General features: G+C 42.3%; 2 protein-coding genes across 2 annotated transcripts; one reads left to right on the top strand and one right to left on the bottom strand.

Moving 5' to 3' along the window:
- On the bottom strand, positions 1 to 12,235 carry kctd3 (potassium channel tetramerization domain containing 3). Its single transcript, XM_080458932.1, has 19 exons — positions 11,767 to 12,235; positions 11,440 to 11,493; positions 9,793 to 9,838; positions 9,375 to 9,448; positions 9,228 to 9,286; positions 8,471 to 8,551; positions 8,164 to 8,319; positions 7,584 to 7,674; positions 6,807 to 6,997; positions 6,487 to 6,602; positions 6,276 to 6,363; positions 5,994 to 6,110; positions 5,642 to 5,812; positions 5,385 to 5,540; positions 4,598 to 4,694; positions 4,318 to 4,511; positions 4,050 to 4,188; positions 3,824 to 3,946; positions 1 to 3,141 (listed from the first exon to the last, which is right to left on the bottom strand). The coding sequence occupies exons 1-19, from the start codon at positions 11,835 to 11,837 to the stop codon at positions 2,568 to 2,570; spliced, it is 2,598 nt and encodes an 865-aa protein (XP_080315058.1). The 5' UTR covers positions 11,838 to 12,235; the 3' UTR covers positions 1 to 2,567.
- Positions 12,236 to 12,902: 667 nt separating this feature from the next.
- LOC308126670 (nuclear receptor-binding protein-like) lies at positions 12,903 to 24,216 on the top strand. The gene is made up of 18 exons (XM_080491218.1): positions 12,903 to 13,035; positions 13,407 to 13,804; positions 15,241 to 15,363; positions 15,490 to 15,591; positions 15,730 to 15,819; positions 15,919 to 15,959; positions 16,084 to 16,178; positions 17,023 to 17,106; positions 17,310 to 17,365; positions 17,447 to 17,545; positions 17,688 to 17,820; positions 18,289 to 18,376; positions 18,654 to 18,704; positions 18,975 to 19,110; positions 19,317 to 19,370; positions 19,537 to 19,600; positions 22,866 to 22,921; positions 23,343 to 24,216. Exons 2-18 carry the CDS (start codon positions 13,571 to 13,573, stop codon positions 23,400 to 23,402), a joined length of 1,566 nt encoding a protein of 521 aa, XP_080347344.1. The 5' UTR covers positions 12,903 to 13,035; positions 13,407 to 13,570; the 3' UTR covers positions 23,403 to 24,216.
- The last annotated feature ends 554 nt before the right edge of the window (positions 24,217 to 24,770 follow it).

The following is a 24,770-nucleotide window of genomic DNA, read 5'->3' as shown; positions in this document are numbered from 1 at the left end:
TTACAGACTTTTAGAGTGATCCCAAAAAAAGTACCAGGGATCACAAAGCTAACCAACCCATCATTAAACACGGGACCCAGGAGATTTTAAGCAAGTTTAGTTGAAAAAGGTTCTGTTTTGTTGTCGTAGGTCATGAGTTGATTCACTTAAAAGTACATAAAAAGCTACAGAATCACATGTTCCCTGCTCTCAGTCTTAATATATTGTATGTGGAAGTTATTTTCGTCTGTCATTTCAGACAGAAATGCCGCTCATAGGGTCTAATTTACCCGCTATCCTGTCAGGATTTCATCCAAAGCCATCGTGGACAGCTTTACCTCGTGCCTCCATCGTCACAAGCCTTTGGTCACAGTCCTCTTCAGATAAAACGGTAATATAAGGCACTGCAACAGTCTCTCAACACAACACTTGTTTCGAGGGAAGTAAAGTGATGTAGTGTAGGTCCTCAGATTATGGTGAAGGTAACTATATTTAATTATAGTTATACCCCCACAAAAATAAGAAAATAAATTATTAGCATGAATTTGCACAGGCACCAATGTATAAAACAAGGCTGAATTTAAGCAGGAGTCTTATTTTTTTGTTTTTTACGAGTGGAGAATGAAAACCTTTCCAGCAACACAATATGCACCAAATAATGAAGGGAACTGCTCACTGTCGATGGGAGTACCACAAACATTTCAAGACTTGTGGTTTCACTTCAGAAACTTTGTGTTGTTAAATATCTGTGTCCCCTCCTTCAAAACATTTTTAGATTACACTCTCAATCCATGCAATAGTTTGTATTTGTGGGCTTCCACTGAGGGCCAAGGAGTTTGTTAAACTGGAGTTTCTGCAGTTACACTGGGACTTAGGGCAAAAATGAAAACCAGGCACACATTTGCATGAAGGTTGTTTGTTCCTGCAGGTCAGCATGCGTGTTGAACATGTCACCAAACCGGACTGTTCAGTTTCTGTTGCGCAGCTTCGCTCCATTGTCAAATAGCCCTGAGCTGTCCATCAACAAGCTCAGAGGTTTACTTTGAGTCTGGAGCAGCGACGTGACGGAATCTTTTACACCTTTAACTGCTGTGTCTCCGGCTGCAGCAAAAGATTTTAAGGTTCAAGTTGTTTCCAAGATTCTGACTAAAGTAACATGTTTTAGGCGAGTTTAAAATCAACATTGCAGGACAATTTCACATTTTGGCAGGAACCCGTGAGACCATCAAGAGCTCGCCACAGCAACAAGCTCTACTCTTACCAAGTCTATTTTTCAATTATTGGCTTAATCAACGAATGACGTATTCTCACACCTGAGAATATCTGCAGTCATCTCACAAAGGAAGATTTTACATTAACTATTGACAAAAGTTAATGTAAAGAGCCAATTGAACAGATGTCAATCACGATGGATGCATATGATTATTGGGTCCATGTTTCATTTTATTTACCCCCTAAAATCACCATTTCTGGCCACGATCTTGGATGACACCATTTGCCCATTTCTGATCTGGAGCTCAGAAAGCTCAGCCAGTCATATAATAATTAGTTGTTTGTTTGTTTTTTAGACATTAACACCTTCCCTGAAACAAAAGACAATGTTATTTAAATACATGAAATATTCAAGATTTCAGTTTGTTGTGTTTTTTTTTTTGTTGTCAAAACTTCCCTACGGCCATTAGTTTATAGTGTCTGATGATATGTTACAGCTTCAGGTCAAATATTTTGGTGTAAGGTGATATGATGTCATATTTCCTAGACTAAAACACATTTAATCTTAGCATTTAGTTAAATATACAGTATGTGTTTTTGTCACATAGTTTGGGGTCACATTCTTAACAAAACCAGACTGCAAGTCAACATAAACACTTATTTTTTTAAAGGGAAAGGACGTGCATTTGGTATTTTGTTTTGGAGCCGATTGCTGGTCTCACAAGTCAAATATCAGCTTTTCACTGATATTAGGATCTCACGTTCTGTTACTATGACTGTGCTGTTGCATCAGTCTTGTTCCTATCTGTGACTTGGAACAAGTGTGCTGTGGCCCGACAGGCCCAGCAGCACCACCTCAGCAGTACCTACTCTCCCACACTCCTGCCTGTTCCTCTGTGATTCTTTAGATGTATGGTGAGCACCATATTCAGTAGCAGAGAACCTTTCTCCTGTTGATCAGGACTAAGCAGAACAATCGGAATGAAAAAGAAAAAAAAAAAAGAAAAGTAAAGTCCTTCATGCCAGCACCAGTTAAGATGGTTAAATACAAACCGAAGAGCTCCAGTTACATCCGGAGGATAAATGTCACATCTTCAAAAGAACTGCTCTGGCTGAGATGACGTGCTGGGACTGCCTCTTTGAGTTGTACTCATTCGGATTCATGGGATTTATTGATGCTCCTGTTGTTTGGGATCCACCAACAAATATATCCCGGAGCGTATTTCATAAAAAGCAGAATGAGATGGTGCCTGAAGTTGATTTAGTGTTTTTATCTTGCTGTTACTGTCGATTCTCCTCTCCAAAATAACATCTATGACAGACGAGATGCCTCCGTAAGATAATCCCACAGCAGGAACTCAAAAGAAAAGCTGCTCTCACAGGCTGCTGTCCTGACTGGACGTTTCAGAGGGCAGCTTCCTGTGCCGTGGCGACGTGGAGGATGCCAGTTTAGTTGGAGACGGCGAGGCGTTTGCGGACGAATCGCTGCCGCCACCGTCAGATCCAGAGGGTAGGGATGAGAGGTGTGGGACAGAGGGGGCCCTCTTCCTACTCAGAAAGCCTCCTTCTAGTACGCTCCTCTTCCTCACACCTCCATCTGCCTTCGCCCCTTCTCCCCCTGGCGCGGCACCCTCGCCTTCCTCCAGCTGAGGATGCAGCTTTCGCCGAACGTCTCCACCTGGAGTCGGGCTGTCTGGAAGTTGCCGAGGAGAGTCCTGGCTTCCTTCAGCTTTCATGCCAGTAGAAAACATGGCTCCAATAATGCTGTTGGAGCTTGCGCTGGTGGTCCGGGAGGCCCAGAGCTCCATGGCTGAGGCTCTCCTCTCGCTGTCCTCAGGTCCGAAGTCACAGAGCGAGCGGCGAGCATCAGGGGTCTGGCCAGGGTCGGGACCCGGCGTCTGGTCTGTGCTGTCCAGGACACCTCGACTTAGGCTAAAGTTCTGGAAATCTCTATGGAAAGATATAAAAGGGTCCGTTAAAATGGGACATTGATAATGTCAGAGTTTCACAGGTGAAGTGCAAAAACCCGAATCCGGTTGTTCGGAGAGCAAACCTGTCTTAGTGGGTTTTTGTTCTGGACCAGTAGTTCCCATGTAGTTCACACACGCACACACACGCACACACAGAGTTCTTTAATGCGCACACAGGAATTGAAAGAGGGGCAAGGGACCAAACTGTGAAGATAATCATAGTGTTGCTGCTTAACAGTGCTTCTACTTTTCCCCCCATCAGTGTGGTGAGTCACTATCCAGGAATGACGACAGTTATCAGAGACCTCATCACCCAGCAAAATGTCTGCTGGCTATGTTTGCTCAGTGTCGTGTAAAAGATAAGGACGTCATGTTTTTCAGTGTGGAAAATATTTACTTGTTGCAACCATCATCGTTCCTTTCTGGAGCTCTCTCTCCCCCGTGGCTACAAAAACAAAACAGCAGCCAGTGGGCTTGCAAAAGATGTTTCATTCTCTCCTCTCTGACCATTTTAAGCGTCATCAAAGTACTCAAACTTCTCTAATTTGGCTTGTGCGACTGTGTATATTTAAATGTACGCGTGCCTAAGTGTGTAATCTGTGATATTCAAGGCCAAAAGTAATTAAAAGCTGGTGAGCATCTGACTAATGATAAGAATTCACCGGTAGCTGTGGAAGGACTCCGTTCGACGGGCCCGAGCCAGCAGGGGGCTCTCTCTGTAGGGTCGCACAGCCCCGTATGTGGCCTGGCACTCAGGAATGGGCTCCTGAGCCTGTAACTGCAGACTGATGAAGAGAAGGACACGTAAGACTTTTCAACGTTTGCCAATCATATCTTCAGACGGTACATATGACCCTGTACCTATATAAAGGTGTAGAACTCTCTGACCTGGAGCAGGACTCTCTGAGGCGTGTGTGGTGCAGCACAGACGGGGCAGGACTAATGTTCGGTGTCGCACAGCGTGACGTGCTCAGGTCGCACTGATCCAACAGCTGGAGCAGCTCCTCTTCTGTTGGCCCACCAACATCTGCCCAAACGCAGGTTAGTCCACAGATACATTGAAACCATGCTCAGTATTTGATCAGTCACGAGAATCATTTCTCCTCCCATAAACACACATACAATGATGGCATGTGAACTCTTTTCTTTTCCTCACCCTCTTTCTTCTTCTCCTCTCCTTTGTTGGCCGTGTCCATCGCAGTGGTCAGGTCCCACATTTGGATGCTGCCATTTCCGTGACCAGTGAACAGGTAACGGCGAGGTCGTGATCCCATTCGACTGGAGCCCTCACACTCCCGCACCATGAAGCAAGAGATGGTGGTCCCGTCCACTGACTGCACCTCACAGATCCTGCTCAGAAAAGAAATGTAAAAATGAATACGAGGAGCCAAACTCAGAGAAGCAGAGCATGTGACAGTACACTGAAGTCGGAGTACCTTTTCCCAGTTGATGAGAGCCTCACAAACAGTTTGTTGGTGATGGGAATGACCTTCTGGATGAAGACTTGTTGATCATCTCGCTCTCCAAATGGGCCTGAATATAAGAAGAACATGTCAAATCAACAAGCTGCCATTCGTACACTGTAGTGTAATAGTTAGCAGTCTGGCCTCAAAGCAAGAATATCCCTGGTTCAATTCGGTGGAGACTGCATGTTCTTGCTGAGTACACGTGAGTCAGCTGGATGTGTGTCCAGGCTGCTGTGAGCTTAATTTGGAATAAGTAATATGGAATAAGTTACTCATGTAATCAGCATTCTGGATGTTTGTGATTCTCAAAAAAGATGATCCCTTAATCTGTACCTCAGCAAAGAATCATTTTCAAAAAATTAATCTGTCCATCACTCGTATTAAGTGCAACAGAATTAGAAAAGCTCAGAAATGTTCATTTTCTGTTCCTTGTCCTCGAGGTCACATACAAAAGAACCATGAAGAAGATCAGTGCGCCACAGAGAATTTAAGGGTATTCTTGCCTTCACTGTGCTGTAACCCTAAACCAGACATGAGCTTTGCAGTTCTGATAATTAGATTTGGGTTTCAAGAGTATATTTGGATGATTAAAAAGTGTAAGCAACCTAAACCTTTTTTTTTTGCCAAAATGAAGCTCTTATTAGCCTTTCATTTAGAGAACAAGAGTGATACTAACTTCTATGTTAGTATGTTAATCATACTTTGTTTGTGATTGGATGTTGCATTTGTTCTGAGCTTCTGTTCTCTGCGTTCTCACCGATATCGTTCCCGGAGCCGTAGCTCCCGTGGCTCTCCGTCTCCTCCAGCGACAGTATCTTGAAGGATGCCAGAGGGGTGGAGCCTGGCTGTGTGGAGATCATCCCTCTGAACCGGGTCACCGTCCACGTCCGGACGTGGTTGTTATCTGCGCAAACTGAAACACGGGAATGCAACCAGGTGTGTAACATGGGACACGTGACGAGAAAAATCCCTTTCAGTGTCGGTACCACCATCACTTCCTGTTCAATCCCTCACCTGATACCAGATGCTTCTCAGAGAGCATGATCTTTGTCACGGGGCTTCTGTGAACTGTGAAGGTCTGGAAGAGCTGGGGGCCCGATCCCACCGTCTCCGGGTGCTGCACGATCACTCTCACTGCACCACTGCTGGTCCCGTAGGCGATCTCGATCCAGTTCCCACTCACACCTGTGAGCAGACACAGACATGACTGTGATTTGGGTAAAAACTGATAAATCTCTACCCCGAGCGGGGAAACAAAAAAAAAAGAAACAGGAGACATGACACAGAGCTGCAACGATCAAAACAAAGTAGATAGTACACAAAATTGTGGTTTCTTGTCATTTTCAGAAGGACCTTGAAAACTCACTGGTTTTCGGGGTGAGGTAGACAGACAGTGCAGTGATGGCGTCGTTTGAAGGGTCGTGATAAAGCTCAGTGACCAGAAGGTCATTGTCCTTCATCCTCAGTGGGAACTTTTGCATGTCTGAAAAGAGGAGAAAGACCAAATGTTTCTCTGTTGACGTTTCATAACACTGCAGAAATAACTGAAATCTTCTGGTTTTTAATAAAATCCAAAATGGTTCTTCGAAGTGAAATGAATGATTGAAGCACTCAGAATAGCAGTTGCTTGTTTCATATGTTTGCGTACCGATGTAGTAGATGGAGCCATTGTTACAGCCCAGTAGTAGGAACGATCCCGCCGTGTCACAGCTGGTGATAGGAACCACATCTTGAACCTAAGAGACACAAATAATACATATATGGAAATGAACACAAAGTATATAACAACAGGTACAAATCAACCAATTAAACCAGGTGAACTTTCTGAACAGACGAATACAAAAGGAGAATCCTCCTACCTGCCAATGCTGTGTGACAGCGTTCCACACGCCGACCTTTCCCGTGTGGCTCGTCGCCACCAACTGGTTCCCGATGAAGAAAAGATCGTCCACCGGCACGCCGAGACTGAACACACCTGTTACAGCAGCAGGCAGAGGGAAGGAGACGATTGAAAGGACTTTCAGGAGCTTGGAGCTAAACAGACTGAAGCAAAGTGAAATGGAACACACAATGCTGAATTTAACTCTGAAAAACATTTTGTTCTTTTAGGATCACATCCTTATCAAGTGACAACATTCCATAACTACAGATTCCAACTTCAGCAGTGTTATAAACCGACCTATCTCATTCCCACTGCCTCCATCTTGGATACTCCATAGGATTATGCGACTTTCAGAGGCAGCAGCCACCATCTTGTCCTTGTCCCCATGAGGGCCACCAACTACTTTGGCATTAAGTGCAATACGTTCGATGGTCCAGTCAAGATACGGCGAGGAAAATACCTGCTGCCATCCAGATGATTCCTTTATCCTGCAGTGAAAACACACACACATATGCATCTTCTTCTCTGCTTGTGTATTTAGTGTATTTTTTAAGCTTTTGCAGGCTCACAGTTCGTTAGAAAGTAGAAACTGAAGTCAGCAGTGAACAATCACAATAGAGTTGTATTTAAGTAGAAGAAACAACATCTGTATGTAAAACAAATGGCTGTTTTTATTTGTATGAGTGGACAATAATCCCACACCAAAAATCATCCTGGAGCATTACAGACTTTTTTTTTTTTTTTAACTACCATAGCACCAATAACAACAGGATAATCCCAAGGCACCAATAACAATGACTCGTAGAAATGTGTTCATATGTCATCTTAATAAGACTGGAAGAGACTGATCCTCACAAATGTCACGTTACTTTAGATTTAAAACAAATAGCTGAACTTTAACTGGTCCCTGGTACAGTTACAGCGTTGGGTGAGAAATGTGAGACACAAAAGACAATGACTCCAACCTCACATCATAAATAATTGAATGTCCTCCACTTATGAACAGGAACTGAATGAGAGCTATCTTTTCTTTTCTTTTTTCTTTTTAACCAAACCACAGTGTGGTAATATTACCTGTAGCAGATGACAAAGTGTGCATATGCTGCTACAATCCAGTTGTGGTGTCCCGCTATAATCAACACTTTCCTTGGGTCAACCACGGGACCTACACAGACAAACGCAATACACATAAACATGCTTCTGTCACAGCTTGGTGATTTTACGAAACTGGTGTCTGGCTAATCAGTTGTAATTTTCTGAACAGCTGACGAAGCAATGTGAATGAGTAGAAGCAGCTATGTAGTAGCGTTGATGCATTGCTGCGCACTTAGGATCTGTGATATCAGTGTCGAGAGAGCAGGCAGAGGAGAAACTAGGCTACTTCAGTCAGTGGCGTTAGCAGACTAAAAGGATGTCAGGTCACATTAGCTGAAGCATTAATGCACACTTAGAAACACTCGGTACATGTGCTGCAATCCACACACACACGATCGTAGACCAATCCAGAGGATGCGGGCATGCGTGGCAGCGCGTATGTAAAGATACAGCTTGTTAGAAACAGACAGGATGGGGCGGCGCAGTAAGATCGTCACATTCCTCCGCTCGCAGGTTCTCACACACGGTCGTCTCAATAATGCTTTTGGAGAATAATCACCCAGTTTGTGGTCATCAGTTCCAGGTGATGCAGAGAGGGAGGGGTGAGGGAGGGCACCCACACGGGCAAAGCCTTCTGCTCCACTCGGAGGCAGCCGCTCATCGGAGGCTGATCCTGACGCTGCCGAGGAAGGAGCCGACTTCCGGCAGGGGACAACTGTCAAGGAAATGTTCACATCAAATTTAAAAACAAGGAGCGATTATCAAGTGGCAGGTTGTTCATATCATTTTTTTTTTTAAATCTTCACAAGTGGATTCTGTTAGAGTCTCCGTACATTTCCCTTTATTTCTCAGTTTCATGTGTTTACCTGGGGGCGGCAAGTAACCGTGGAAGAGAACACTACCACAGGACGAGCGGTCCAGTTCCTCACACAGCAACAGACGCCGGACTACACACACACACACACACACACACACACACACACACACACACACACGCGAAAAAGAAGTTAATTTCACCACTATGAACAGAATAACATGGTAGATTCATTCATATTTCAAAAATGAAAATATTCAGTGAAATGTAATGTGTGATTATGTCTTTGCCATTGCATTTAAATTCATGATCCTTTTGTTTGACTTGTATTATTCTGATAAAATATGATCAGACCCTTTGTCTGAGTTACAGATTTGTTTACACTTAGTTTTTGCTTAATGTAACAGCTGCTGCCCGATACTTTTTTAAGTAGGTAATCAGTTAATTTTCCCATTGAAGTACTCAGACAATACAGGGAAGTTGCAAACAGTGAAACAGGATGTAAAACAACATTAAAGCATGTGGAACTAACAGGATTTAGGTTCTGACCTCAGTCAGGTTGTATTTGAAGCTCAAACAATGTTTGATAATACTTCATTTAAACAATATTCCAAGTACTACAAGACTTCAGACTGCCCCTCAAAACCTTTGTTTTAAACTCACAGTGACTCCTGACATATGTTGCAGCAAAACCACATTGTCGACACAACAAAAGTATTGCAAGGTAAACAAATGAGGTTTTGTCATTTACACCCTGAGATGAGGACGGTTCAGTCAGTTTCTGCCTGAAACTTTGAACAGCAGCATACCCAGGGGAGTAATCCCGTAGAACTCTGCTTCATGTCGCAGGACGCTGATGTTGACGCCCCTACAGAGAGATTTAAAAGAACTTTTTTTATATTCCGTCAGAATGAATTCCCCATCAAATAAACAGTTTTTTGTTTGTTACTTCTTACCGCAAATCCAGTTCTTTGGTTCGAAGGAAGTTCAAAATTGGTGCAAAAGCAGTGGGGTCTCTGTCAATAAATATCTGAAAGTGAGAAGTACAGGATGTTGTTACCCACTGATATCAAATAATTACAGAGGATTAGAAAGTAGACCCTCTGCGTTCATGGTTTAATCGGTCATCACTTTGTAAATGGCGGAGTGGCCTCTCGCCTCTGTGGAATTACATACAGCTAATGTTTTTGTTTATTTTCAGCCAGACATGAAACCGTTACTTCTGACTCGGCAACATTTTATGAAGTTGCGTTAACACAATAAATGTGGCTTATTATCTGCACTAAGCTTTTTTTCAATGCTTCTAACGTCAGATGTGGCCTGCAGATGCTGTCCTAGTTTTGAAAAAAAAAGAAGGAAACAAAGGCTACTCACAGCTCCAGTTTCATCCCGAAGAGTAGATATCCTTCCACTCAGTAAACTGGAAACACACACACACACACACACACACACACACACACACACACACACACACACACACACACACACACACACACACACACACACACACACACACACACACACACACACACACACACACACACACACACACACACACACACACACACACACACACGGTTAGCTGAGCAATGTGACCACTATCTTTGGGTATTTTAATTCTAACAAGTCTTTTCTTGATGCAGATATTCAGGTTTTCATCAAATGAGCACGTTGTGTTTGCACAGCCAGACTGTGCTGAATCGAGAGTGGCCTGTCAGTGTGTGCAGGCAGCTGGTAGCAGAGTGACTGACAGGCAGCTACACAGACAGGTGTGCTGGCAGACAGTTCGACAGGCCTTTACACTCCTCACTCAGCTGTTGTCAAACTGTGAGCTCAAGTCCAGCGTTTCAATCTGTGACAACTGTGGTATTCGCATCGCCTCGGTCGTCTTTTTCACTCACCCGACTAGGGGGTAGAGTTACATTTGAATAGGCTACAGGAAGAATCATTCAGTACTGATACGTCAAATGTAAACTATACAACACAAAATGTAGTAAACCAGCTGTTTTGATGCTTTTTATCCAGACTGAATATGACTCAATACTGTCCAGAGCTGCACAGTCGTGGTATACTGGTTCCCACTCGCCCATTAAGGCAAGAATGTCATTGGTTCAAGTCTGAGCCACTGGACTTCTCTGTGTTGGTTTTGCATGTTCTTCCTCATTGTGCATGTGTTTTGATTCAGGTACTAAGCTTCCTCAACCCAGTCCAGAATAAGTAAGGGCTTTAAATTGTGTGAATATGAGTGTGGGTGGTTGTCTGTCTCGCTCTGTTTGTTTGATGGGCTGGTGATGTGTCCAGCCTGAACCCTGCCTTCACCCAGAGTTACCTGGGGTCAACTCCAGCAACCTTTCATTGGATAAAGTGGTACAGAATGTGGATGGATATGTATGTATGTATGTTTGCACAGTAAAAAAAACAACAAGAAGGAACATGTCCAACCTAATATCAATGTTGAAAATGGAATTGAAGAATTCATATTCACTTAACAAAAGTACAAATCGAATATAATTTCCACTTAGTTAGTCTCAATATTCAAAAGGGACGTCATTGGAAGCCTTATTTTGATCACTTTACAGAGCCCCCTGCCCTGTAAGTTTAACCCCCACACCCATACAAATTCTTGTAAACGCCTGCTCTAACTGGAGTCTCTGGATATGTCCTCTCACGCAAATGAAGTCAGACAAAGGGAAGACAATGGAGCATCCCTGCTTAACATTAATTATGCAATATGATTTTTTATTGAACTGGCTGTGTAGAGCATAGCAGCATGCTCACCATGTATTCACTGGCATATTACATTATTATTATTATTATTATTGCCAATAAGATCAATTAGATGTAATCTTTAAGAAAATAGAAAAATGCAAACTGCATATGATCCCTGTGGTAATCAGGTGAGTAAAGTAACAGTAAAGTGAGATTATCCTCTCAGATTAGATCAGAAGGCATGTCTGCTACAGAGGTGTACTCTGTGTGCTTTTTAATGATGAGCCATTAGGCTGAAAACATTGAACCAACCTTGAAAAGAAAGAGTCCGGGATCCACATCAGAGTGTGTCTGGAGGTGCTGAACCTGGCGAATAGAATAGAATAGAATAGAATAAAATAGAATAGAATAGAATAAAATAGAATAGAATAGAACACCGTGTTAGCAGGACAGATGCAGGGTCAGTGCAGACTGACTGATGCAGCCACTATAAAACATTGAGGGACAGTGTGTACAGTGGAGTGTAGATGGACTTCTGCCGTGTGAGAAGCAGCAGTATGAGGTCTTGTTTTCATCCTAAATGCAGACTGCTGCTGCTGGAGCTCAATGTTTCCCCAAAGCCATCCTCTGTCAGCTCACCTCGTCCCTCCGACGTTCAGCTGGATGATCTCCCCCATCCCGGGCGTCAGATTGTTGCCGTTCGTGGCCATAATGAAGCAGTGAGCTGGTGTCCGGGGTGATCGCGGTGTCTGTCGCGGAGGCTAGCCGGCTAACGGCTCCTTCGCCCCGCTCGGCTGATGCCCCGGACTCCCCGGCCACTGCCTCGTCCCTCCGTCCATAAAACAGCCGCGCTACTCTCGACCCGAGCGGAGGACTGCGTCCGTGTCGTCAAGTCTCCGCATCCTGGACGAAGAGAGGCAGAGCGGGGTTCTTTCTGCCTGTTTCTTTTCTTTTCTTTTTTTTTTTGGTTTGTTTTCACCCAAAAGGGAGCCACACAGACGTTCCTTTATTTTCCAGCGGGCTTGTTTGCATCACTCTGTCCGGGATCGCTGATACCAGTTTGCGCTGATATTTAGCAACGTGAAACAGCTGTACCAGCCTCCTGCGCGAGAGCCAAGAGGGTTCCCTTCTGATGACTTCCGCTTTCATAGCAGCCGTCAAACCCGAAGGCAGGATTAAACGCCTCATGTGTTCATAAAGTATCTATTCCTGTCAAAAAATTGAACTTTTGTATACGGAGTTTACACTTTTAAATTCTATTGTGTTAGATATTAAGGCGTTTTGATGCGACTGCATGCCTTTAAGAAGCCTCTCTTTACAAACTTGCAATTCACACGACCGGATTTATCTTGACTCTTGTTTATGCTCGCCTTCGCGTCCAAAGTAGGGTGTGCTTGATTTCTACCCTTCTATTATTCTTTAAACGAAAATGTCACATTTCAATGGTTGAAAAAACTAGTTAACATTTGGGATCAAACACATCAACACTCTCCTGGACAACACAAATGTAGGTAATTCCATAGTCTTTAGCCTTATCAGAAACATGGTACAAAGCGGTTGTCATGATAATAATCGGTTATGGAAAGTTAAAAAAAACACACAATCTGACCTTTATTTTGAAGTATATATATATATATATTGTGTGAATGAAATACAAATCGCCCTCTCTTTTGAGATATGTTAACCTCAAAGGGACTTTTCTTTAACTCCACACCGATGCGTTTTGTGTGCGCAAACAAGCGCTCCCTAGACGCAGCCCCGCCCCTCCCACTTCTGCTCAGAGAAAGAGACTTGAAACTCTCCAACACTATTTATGGCGAACTAACCTTCTTCTTGTCTATTTTACTGCATTTTTTCCTCCAGTATGTAACGTAAACCTACCAAGTCTCCCGTTGCGGTCCCTTCACGGTGAGAGTTTGACGTCCTGCTCTTTAAGCTAGTGTTGGTAATTTGTTTATTTACTTTAAATTAGCATGTTAGCCGGGGGAAAGTTAGCACAGGAGTTGTTGAATGTGTACAAGCTCACGTTAACAAGTGTCCTCGCAGCGAAGCCAGCTGAATTGTGTTGGTGTTTTAAGTATATATTCATGTTTACGTGTGCTGTGTCCGTGTGACCACTGACCACAAACTCCTAAAGCATAAAGCCAAAGACCTGCCTCTGTATAATCCAGGTGGACATAGATTAGGGACTATCTTGGCATGTGGTGTTTGTCAGATTATTGCCAGGTGTAGCCATGACTGTGTGGCCACGCTTCCTAAATGTGTGTCTTTGTTTACAGTCCTCCTCCAGCTGAGCGCCACCTTGCTGAGAGCCAGGCCACGGACCAGCATGGACATGTGATCTGCTCACACACCCTGGACACGGCAGGATCCAGACACCCCACTTGTTGCTGCTCGGTGACAAAAAGTCTTGTAAACTGCTCTGTGCACAAAGTCCGAGACGATGGCGGAGGCAGAGGGGAAGGCAGCTCCGTGTGAGGAGGAGAGATCAGAGATCACCGCCGGAAACCTGGGCAGGAGTTCTCCTCAGGTACAAGGAGGGGCGTCTACGTCTTCATCCGTGGCCTCCATCCCTCCCCCTGCCAGCTCAGCAACAGAGGATGAGGATGAGAGTGAAGATGAATCAGAGATCCTGGAGGAGAGTCCCTGCGGCCGCTGGCAGAAACGTAGAGAGGAGGTGAGGCTGGGCCAGAGAACTGTGCTGTGTCACAAGTAAAAAAAAAAACCTAATCCCCTCAAGCATTATAGACCAGAGTTATAAAGCTGAGTTCACTGGAAAAAAAATGATGTGGTGTTATATGTGATGTCAGTGTTGGTTGCTGTTCAGACTGCTTTGACTTTTAGGGACACAGAAATAGACCAGTCTGAAGTCACGTCCCACTACTTCAGGAGTGTGCAACCCACCGTTTTGATGTCACTTGCAGCTGTTCAGCTCTTTAGTAGTGGCTTTCTCCTGCTTTCACAAAGTTACAGGAAATAAACATCCATCCATTTTCGGTCATGCTCCGTCCTGCTAAGTGTTGAGAGGGACCGTGGTCTGTTGCAGCTGATTATGTGCAAAGACACGGTCCAGCCTGGACATGTCTCCAGTCTATCACAGACACATGAACACACTCATTCACACCCAAAATGAATTTGGATACATTGGCTCAAATAAATCACAAGTCTTTGCACAGGTTAGAGTGCCAAGCACGACACCACCACGGTAAGCCTCAGTGGCTCCAAGTAAATAGACTTTTTTTTAAAAATTGTTTTGTGTTTGCTCAACAGGCAGACGATCTTTTGAAATGTCTCTTGTCTTTCTGTTCAAAGAGCTAAATGTGACATTTCTAAAATGACAGAACAAGAATGTAGGAAAGTATTTAACAACAGGAGATTTATGTTGAGTTTCTGACCCGTTCCCCCAGTGAGCGAACCATGGCTACGTCTAAAAAAAAAAAAAAAAAAAAGAATGCCTTTGTGGGCAACTAGAGAGTTTAATTCAAATTGTGTGGACTTATTTTCTGTTACTGTTAATGATGCTGCTTTCTAGTATTGCTTTGGGTTTGGGCCTTTTTTTGGGGGGGGGGGGGGGTTTGGGGGGGGTTGAAATGCAATGTCAAGTTTAAGTTTTGTATATAAAGCATGAGTTTAAAAAACCCCTGAAAAAAACATTGTATACATTATGGAAGTTAAAAATGTTTTACAGCTCAAAAGCGATTTGGTGAAACCGGGAAAAATCTGGTTTGTTTGTTTATTAAAGTTACAGACCCCTGCTGAAACCAGCAAGATTGTTATTGTATGCATCAGTGTAGGTTTTAATGAAAAGGATTGCTCTTTACAAACCTATATGAATGTTTAGCAAAACCCTTTTTTGTAATCTAGTCAAAAATGTGCTATTGTACAGAAATACTATGTTGTGTTGCTCGTCGCTCGGAATAAAACCCCAGCAACAAGCAAATCAAAACACAAAACTGATGTGGATATAGTAACGAAAAGAAAATTCTTGACTTAATGATGTCCAAAATTATAAACAGGAAGAATAAATGTGTTCTTCTGTGAACTGTTTTCTATCGGATTTCATGACATTGTTGAAACATGGAGTCATGTGTTTTCTGTTCCTCTCAAATGTAGGTGAATCAGCGTAATGTGCCTGGGATAGATGCTGCATACTTGGCCATGGACACGGAGGAAGGGGTGGAGGTAGTTTGGAATGAAGTCATGATTTCAGAGAGGAAGAATTTCAAGCTGCTGGAGGTGAGGCTCCGTGTTGCAGAGCAGGAAAAAGACGAGGCTGAATATTCACTTTGAGGATCCTTCTCTTGCTGCTTGTCTGAACTTAATGAATTACAATTGTGTTCTATTTTTAAATCCTGGATTTAGGAGAAAGTGAAAGCGGTATTTGATAACCTGATCCATTTGGAGCATGCCAATATTGTCAAGTTTCACAATTACTGGGCTGACACAAAGGAGAACCGGGCCAGAGTGAGTCTAAAAGATTTGCGAAACACGAGCTTCAGCCACAAACATTTCATCACTTTCCACTAAAATCTGTTTTTGTTTGATCTACATTTGCGCGATATCCCTCAGCGCGGGTCGCCCTAATTTCTTTCTCTGCCTCAGGTGATTTTCATTACTGAATATATGTCATCTGGAAGCTTGAAGCAGTTTCTGAAAAAGACAAAGAAGAATCACAAGACCATGAATGAAAAGGTAAAAAAAAAATAGTTTTTCAGGGTAATTAGATTCACCTGAAAGTGTCTTTTATCAAAGAATAGAATGAAGTTGTGATGTTATTTATTGATCCCACAGGCGTGGAAACGATGGTGCACGCAGATCCTGTCTGCGCTCAGGTCAGTTTCAATTTCTGCGAATGTTACCTTAATTTCATTGCGGCCGTTTACAAAAGGAGTCAAATCCCGAATTATTAAAATGATAATCCAGACTCTTTATCCTGTATTCCTTCTTAATGTGCAGCTATCTCCATTCGTGTGACCCCCCCATCATCCATGGCAACCTGACCTGCGACACCGTCTTCATTCAGCACAACGGACTCATCAAGATCGGATCAGGTACACGATCACATTACAAGGTCTCAGTCCTGCAAGTGGAGCCAAAACAACTTGGACTCAAATGGCAATAAATTATACATTCAAACACAAAGTGATTCAACGAATTCTACCAGAGGCTGCTGGCGATCCTCCGTCCCACAACACTTTTAAGAATGGCGGATAAAAGGCAAAGTCTCTTTCAGTCTGTCTGGATCGTTTTCTGTGATAAAATGAATAGTCATATAGCTACTTTATTATAAAAAAAACAAACCCTGTTCATTGTTAAAGCTGTCAATAAAGTTAGTCGTGTGTGTAGGGACTGAGTAAACATTACTCTGCGGTGTGAACATGTTGCTGCACGCAGAAAGCTTCCAAACACCCCACCTTGTGTTGTTCACTGCACAAAAGGGGAGCCCAAATATATGATCTAAACACTACATTTGAGAAGAAAAATACTTAAAACTAGTGAAATGATCTGTCAATGTAGCAGATTTTTAAATCTAGATTTCAGATTATACAGTAAAATCAAGGACTGAAAATCAGTAAATGACTTTTCAAACCAGCCAAATCCTCCATCATTTCTGAAAATAAGATTTTATATCTTGGCAAATGACAAATATTTTTTGCAGTGTGCACAACATGATTCTCGCTCCCAGAAGCCACTAAAATCAAACTGCAAAAAGTGTGAGCACCGGATGGAGGACAGGCTGGATGTTACAGTGACTCACTGCCCAAAACCAAACGCTCCAAACTTTTTAATCCTTCACACGGCACTCTGATTCTACTTCTCTTCTTCATCAGACTGCATGCTCGCTTCTCTAGCTGCTATATTTCATTATATTCTATTTTCCTGCTTCCTCTGCAGTTGCTCCCGACACGATAAACAGCCATGTGAAGACGTGTCACGAGGAACAGAAGAATTTGCACTTCTTTGCTCCAGAATGTGGAGGTAGGACATCACCAAGAGGACGCCTTCAGCTTCTTGTTTGAAATTGTGACTCTATTACAATCTTTAGAGAAAAGTAAATGATAGAGATTCGATTTGAAATGACTCGTTGTGTCTCTAGTTTTGAGTCTCAATTGATGGCATGGCCGTGATATAATTTCACTCCTTCCTTGATTTTCTTTGATATATCGTTTCTCTCATTGCAGTTGATGATGTCACCACGGCTGTAGACATTTACTCGTTCGGCATGTGTGCATTAGAGGTGAGAGAGGACCAATAACATCTGGTGTAGTAAGCTGAGACCTGGTCCCTGATGAAGAAAACTTGTGTTGATGTATTGCAGATGGCACTTTTGGAGATCCAGGGGAACGGAGAATCGTCATATGTGTCTCAGGAGGCCATCAACAATGCCATTCAGCTATTGGAGGACCCGCTGCAGAGGGTGAGATACACAAACTGGTTTCATATTTAGGTCTGCCTTAAGTTGATGTATGCATCAGTCTGTTGTATTACATATTAAAACACATATCTTTGTGTACAAGCTGTTTGTTCAGGTGTGTGTAACCCAGACGTTTGTTGAATAGGAACTGATCCAAAAGTGCCTGGAGTGTGATCCCAGTACAAGACCTACAGCCCACGAGCTGCTGTTCAACCAGGCTCTCTTCGAAGTGCCGCTCCTAAAACTGCTGGCTGCAAACTGCATCGTTGGCCACCAACGTGAGTGTGCGACACACTGTACATCTGCCTGGATCTGAAACCAGTGAAGGCAGGGTCAACTTGCACAGGTCCATCACAAGGCAAACACAGATTTATATAATGATTGAGCCTCAGCAGTTAACCAGCAATGGAACAGAACCGACACCGAAGAGCCCCAACTGGCCTCCAACTGGAGAGACTGTTGCTCTGTGCCCAGATTGTCAATCTCTACATCACTGTACTGTACATGACTACAGCAGGGATCACGCAGTTGACACCTACTAGCATTTAGCATCAGATTGAGTCATCATTAATATCTTTGAACAAAATAGATAAGTTAGAATAACAGTTAAAACTGAGGAACCATCATTGGAACTGTTTACTCTCAACCATCGTCAGGTGTTGCCACAGAAAATGTAAACATGTTCAATTTTCAAAGTGATATAAACACTTCCATGTGATAAATCGATGCTGTTTGTAATTGTTCAGACATGATTCCTGAAAATGCTCTGGAGGAGATCACTAAGAATCTGGACTCCAGCCTGCTCCTCGCTGAGACGAAAGATGTGCAGCTCAAGTAAGTGCCTGAAACTCCACACACAGCAATTATCACCAGTGTATTGGTTTTCCAGTGTATGTTTTCACGTTTGCTCTATTTAGGTAACCACATCCAACCAAACATATATCTTCTTGAAAATATTTTCATTCAAAATCTTCACATAATAAACACCATGAAGTGTGTTACTTTCATTTGTTCCATTTTTGTTCTGTCCCCTCATTATTGAAGAAAACCTGTCTCTTTCCCGCCGTGTAGCTTAAACACTCGATTATTTTGTGTTAATTTTTCTCTGTAGGCTTTCACAATTCCCCGCCTTGGAACTGGATAAATTCCTGGAAGATGTGAGGTAAGAAACAAAAGATCAACTCAGGTGTAACAACACTTCGCGACCACACGAGGGCGGTAGAGGACCACCAACTTTGTTGAACCTTGAACTCATGCTTTCCTAGAATCTTCTTTTAGTAAAATTTCTTTCTACATCTCTTTGATTTGATCTTTTATAGTTGTATGTCCTGATTAATGCAACTCCCACACTTTCTCCTCCTTTAATATTCTATATTAATTCCCTCTTTATTTGCACCTTCCCTTCATTGTGTCTCACTCCCTCCTGGGATAGGAATGGGATTTATCCAATGACAGCTTTCGGAGTGCCCTGTCCTCAGCAGGCTCAGAAGGAGACTGTAAAATCTCCCGTTGTCCTCCCCATGGTGAAATCCCCCACACCTGAACCTGCAGAGCTGGAGACACGCAGGGTGCGTGGAGCTGCTTTTACAAATGCAAATTAATTAATGTTTCCCTTCTAATCATTCTGTTTCCACTGTTGTATTTTTGATGAGTGCCCACTGACTTAATACAGACACTGCATTTTTGCGAGAGCATTTGTAAACTTTAGCCCTGATGTTCTTTTCTTACTTGCTGGGAACCATTCATGTTTAGGTTGTTGTTGTTTCTCCCGCAGGTCATTCAGATGCAGTGTAACTGTGAACCTATTGAGGAGGGAGCAAAGTATCATGTGAGTGTTTCTAAAGTCATCCACACAATTGTCATTTATTGGTTCAAATGAGTCGAAATACAACTTTAAAGTTCTCATTAACAACAATGTGATGTGTTAATCCCGCGCCCAATAGAATGTTGAAGGATTGAAGAGTTTTCTCTGTCGTGTGTTTCTCTCCCCATAGCTGACATTATTACTGAAACTGGAGGATAAACTGAATCGACACCTAAGCTGTGACATGTTACCTCGTAAGATCAACTTTGTCTTCATTTCTATACGACACTGACACACACATTGTGCAACAAATTGAAGTCAAGTCAATATAAAATCAATAGGCTTGAAAGGAAAAACTGAAATTCAACCGTCTTCACCAGACGCAGGCCCCGACGGTCATTGTGATTGGCCACAAACCCCTTCTCCTCACTTCCAGATGTCAACCAACAGTTCTAAGTTTAAAAAATTTAAGAATGGCTGCTAATTTTAGCATTATTATATGTAATTTATCATTTTTACTTTTTTGCAATCAAACAAGGTTCAAATGTGACTAAAATGACTTTCTTCTTCTCAAAGCGTTTGAAACTAATGATGCATTAATGTTTGGGAACTGGCTCGCAGGCAACATAGAATTGGAAGGCAGACCTGCTCGATAAAAAAACATGATAATATTGACCAACAAGAGACCGTTTACATGCTCACAATTTGACGCTGAGAGTGAAGTGAGTCCAGTTCCTCAGTATTATTATGGATGAAGCATTTAAATCATCATGACTTGTCATTCTATCAAGCATTTGTGCATCAAGTCGCTCTTAATTTCATACAAACACAAAACTGCAGCAGCAGAAAGTAATGGACAGCTGCTCTATGGTGCTGGTGAGAGACTGACACGTGTTTGTGCATATGTGTTTGTATGTTTTTCTAACCAAGTCAAAACATATCAGATTGCGCAGCGTGAGGAGATTTTTGCTGTCAGTGTATCTGTGTCGATGTTTTAGATGAACCGTTTAGATGGAGGGTGACGAGCAGATTTACATTTACACTGATGTTGAACGAGAAATGTGTTTGTCTGAATGGAGTCTGTCTCTGCCGCGCTGATTTAACAGAGGGTGCGTCTCGTCGCCCGTGTGTGCTGAGGCATGTATGAAAGTGAGAGGGACGTTTCAGAGAGCCTGAATGGTGTCACAATATACAGTATGCAGGACTATTTTAGGCCAGCAGACTACTTGTCGCTTATGTGGCATGAAAACCTCAGTCTGTTTTGACGAAAATATTTTCACCAGTTGTATCCTACATTTGAACTATTTATGTCGTAGTTTCAGTTCCAGTTCCAGAAAAGGTTCAGTGTAAAAACAGATTTTTCTTCTTCTTTTTTTTTTTTTTTTTTTTTTTAGTTTAGCAGTTTTACCTGAAGGAATATTTCTTCTTGATATGCAAAGCTTTGACGCAGCCAACAAGAGCCTCTGAGTTAAGGCGAATGAGAAAGTCAAATCCAGCGGGTCAGAATAACACGGGCAGTATGAGCTAATGCACATGCACACACAGGTATGGGAGGCATGTATAATGTTGCAGGCGTGTTGGGAATGTCAGGCCTGTGAAAGACTGCAGCTGACAGCTGTCACCTCCTCTGGCCCATCTCTTCCCAGGCTTTCATCCCCCTGTCTTTCATTCACACACACACACACACACACACACACACACACACACACACACACACTGTATCTCTCACACACACACACGCTGACATCCTTTGGCGTCACTGTATCTCGTCTTCTAACTCCTTTTCCCACGTCATATGTCTTCTCTACTGACATACATGCGTTAGCGTCAGTGCACACCCACATACACTAATCAGTCTCACAAACATGCCTCGTCCTGTCTGTAAACAGACCTTCCTGCTGATACCAGAGGATTTCTTTAAGCCTCCTTCACCAACACACTAAAGTCCAAAGGTGCACAGTGCAGGGTCAGGGACTGTCTGAGCCACTCAGAGTTCACCTGTGCAGTCATTTCCACAGGACTCCTGCACCCTCCCACAGTCGCTGCACGGTTTTTCATTATTATTTTTCATTTATTTATTTCATATCAAATCACAAGAACTAAGAAAGCCTCACTCTCAGCTTCAGAATCGGTCTCCTTGCCGTACTGTATGTCTGAGGCTCTATCAGCTCTTGCACTTCCTGTTGTCCCACCTACATTCCTGGCTCAGTTGTAAATTGACAGCTTGGTTATTAAAAACTGATAGAGCGTGGCTCCTCTGCTGCCTGTACTCAGGCCAAGAATGTGCCTTCTTGGAGCTGTAACTGAAATTACAGTAACCGTGCAAAGTTAAACATAAATGCATTTCAAAATGAACTGAAATCAGGGTTTATGTTGGTGAAATGAGAAAGAAAACTCTTAATGTCGTCACAACAAATTTCATCTTTTTTTCTCCATCAACTTTCAGTGAAGCAATAATCAACTAACTTTATATTTAACTAAGTAACTTACTTTATATTTCAAGCAGCCTTGGATATTTTTATTCAGAGCTCTATGTTTAGGTTGCTGTTCAGCTTTCTGTGTACAGTGCTCTAACTTTCCCCTTCTTTTTCACAAAGGTAGAGAGTTTCTTCCTCTTTTTATCTGTTGAAGAAGGATATTCTTTTATCTAACAAGAGGTTGTTATGCAGCATCCAACTGTGTTGTCGGTGAAGTTTATGCTTTTTCTGAGGCAGAGTTGTTGCAATATACAGTAACTGTTTGATGGAGAGAAAAATAAGTCTTTTTCTTTCTTCTTTTTTAGATCTGACTGTTGTCAAATTAAACATTGAATGCCGACGTATTATAGTTTTAATAAAGGATGTGATTTTGATAAACTGGGGTTCAATTAGGGAGCTGGGTCCAAACAAGAATAGTAGAATATTAAGGTTAAAGAAATAAACAAAGAATCTCACAGAGACAATCTTACAACTGACTGAGAAGAGAAGCTGTGAAATGTTCACAGTTAAAGGACAAATACAAACTCAAAAAGCAAACATGTTCTGACACATCAGGCCAGATAAAAAAAAAAAAAAAGATTATGCTTTTCTTTTTTTCTTTTTTTTAAGGTGTATTGTTGTTTTTTTTATTCGCCAATATGAATCTCTCGCCGGATTGTTCAATTTTGTAGAATATAACTTAGATCACATGCAAGATGTTCATAAAAACCTAAAAACAACACATAGAATATTCTAATAAACTGGTAGATCGAGCTCTTTGCTGGTTGGATTTGGATCAAGTTTTCTGACTTCAATAGTTACCCTGAACCTGACCTGTCGTGTGTGTGTGTGTGTGTGTGTGTGTGTGTGTGTGTGTGTGTGTGTGTGTGTGTGTGTGTGTGTGTGTGTGTGTGTGTGTGTGTGTGTGTGTGTGTGTGTGTGTGTGTGTGTGTGTGTGTGTGTGTGTGTGTGTGTGTGTGTGTGTGTGTGTGTGTGTGTGTGTGTGTGGTGATGCCACATGTCTTTGAACTGCTCTCAGCAGCTGTGCTGATGTGTGTTTCAGATGAGAAGGTTCAGGAGTTGGCTGAAGAGTTGGTGCAGCTGGGCCTGATCAGTGAGGTGAGTGCTCAAACAAAGTGTGTGTGTGTGTGTGTGTGTGTGTGTGTGTGTGTGTGTGTGTGTGTGTGTGTGTGTGTGTGTGTGTGTGTGTGTGTGTGTGTGTGTGTGTGTGTGTGTGTGTGTGTGTGTGTGTGTGTGTGTGTGTGTGTGTGTGTGTGTGTGTGTGTGTGTTCTGTCTGCAGGGCTCCCAAGTGGCTACTGATCACAGTCAACATTATAATCACATCCATTTTCCAGCACAAGTTTTTGCCCCAAACAACACGTAATGTTAAATAATGGTGTGGGTGGGTGTGAGATACCTTCTCTTAATGAGGCATCCCTTAACTGGCCCATGGAAATATTGATCTTTTGTTCCATTATGTTTGTTTCTGTTTGCATGTATGTCAGTAACATAAACGATTGATCTGTTTTCTTTCCACAGATGGACCAAAACAAAATAGCTTCACTCCTCGAAGAAACACTCAACCAGGCTCTTTACTAGCAGTGGTTTCTTCCACAATGTTACTGTCTAAATACCATGAAAACGCTCGCAACTTTGTTACATAGTTTTTGTTTTTGGTTACATAGTACACTGTATTCAGTGGGGTATTTCTCTTTTTGTTTGTTTGTTGTTTTTTTTTAATTTTGTGTCTTTTGTCAAGACTTTGGGTGGTAATGTGACCAAAGAAGTGGGGGTTTCCTTTAAGTGCAGGAAAAAGACTTTAGACTTTAAAAAAATCTCCTTTAGAATGACTTCATTGGCTCAAAAGCAATAACTTTAACTGATGTGTTGTTTTTGTAGGTGAAACCACACATACTGTGTGTATGTGTGGATAAGCTGGATAAATTGAATTGCGAGGCCGGTCTCTGATGTTGTAATCTGGTTACAACAGGGCTGGCTAAGTACTTGCAGCTTTATGATGAAACACACTTTTTCCTCAAACGCAGTTGTATTTTAATGTGTTTACTTTATGAATTTTGTTGGTGGAGTTGGTCTGAAACATCAACAAAAACCGGTTATGGCCTTCACTGGTGGCGCACAACAAATTCCGCCGTTGTACGTCTGGATTTTTACAGCTGGGATCTGCATTGGTTGACAATCAGGAAAGTCTAGAGATTCCCTGCAGAGGGATGGATCCATTTCCACACACAGAAAAACCGTTTGACGTACGGCAGTCATTCCGCTGGGGATCCTCATTCCTCATGGTTCATGCTCTTATTAGACTCCTTTTTTTTTGGCTTTTAGACCAGAACATTCCCAGCTCCGTTAGATTAATTGAAGTTTGAAAACTGGATTGCAAACATGCAACTTTCTCAAAAATATTAGAAAAGATGTTTCAAAAAGCCTTATTGTGGAACAAATGTACTTGATAGCTTATTTGGGAAACTATTTGCCAATTTTCTCTGGAAAATGATGGTTACTTTGCAGTACTGTGAATGAAAATTCAGATTTTTTTTTTTTTTTTTTTTTTTTTTTTTTTTTTAATGTATATTTTTTTCCTCTCTTTACTGATGGCACATGTGCCTTAAAGTCCGCTGTTTTTGTTTTATGCGGTTTTTGCCATTTGCTGCTTGTTGGGTTCACACATGCTGCTCTGGAATGAATTTTTTCACGTGAGACTTGTGCGCTGAACTCAGCTGCCATACCTTAAAGAAAGAGAGCATAGTTGCTTCCTGATAGATGGGTGTGTGTGTTTTAAATGTTACAGATGCTCTGTACTGTATGTTTTATTTTCTGTACTCTGCTCCCTTTTTGTCTATTGAGGTGACCACATTGTTGAGAAATACGTTATTGCTTTTCATGTTTTTTGTTTTGTTTTCATCCTGCTATCACACGATTCTGTAACGCTGATTGATGGTATTGTTTCGA

The sequence above is a fragment of the Lipophrys pholis genome, assembly GCF_963383615.2.
Source record: "Lipophrys pholis genome assembly, chromosome: 2".
Lineage (NCBI taxonomy): Eukaryota > Metazoa > Chordata > Actinopteri > Blenniiformes > Blenniidae > Lipophrys > Lipophrys pholis.
Note: the sequence above shows the minus strand (reverse complement) of the source record. Positions and strands in the feature narration are given on the sequence as shown.

Coding starts and splice junctions, on each gene's coding strand:
- kctd3 (XM_080458932.1), bottom strand. CDS start 11,837: ATGGCCACGAACGGCAACAATCTGACGCCCGGGATGGGGGAGATCATC. Junction 9,287..9,374: donor ACCAAAGAACTGGATTTGCG/GTAAGAAGTAAC, acceptor ATCTCTCTGTAG/GGGCGTCAACATCAGCGTCC. Junction 6,603..6,806: donor AGGCAGTGGGAATGAGATAG/GTCGGTTTATAA, acceptor CTGCTGTAACAG/GTGTGTTCAGTCTCGGCGTG.
- LOC308126670 (XM_080491218.1), top strand. CDS start 13,571: ATGGCGGAGGCAGAGGGGAAGGCAGCTCCGTGTGAGGAGGAGAGATCA. Junction 15,364..15,489: donor AGAATTTCAAGCTGCTGGAG/GTGAGGCTCCGT, acceptor TCCTGGATTTAG/GAGAAAGTGAAAGCGGTATT. Junction 15,592..15,729: donor CAAAGGAGAACCGGGCCAGA/GTGAGTCTAAAA, acceptor TCTCTGCCTCAG/GTGATTTTCATTACTGAATA.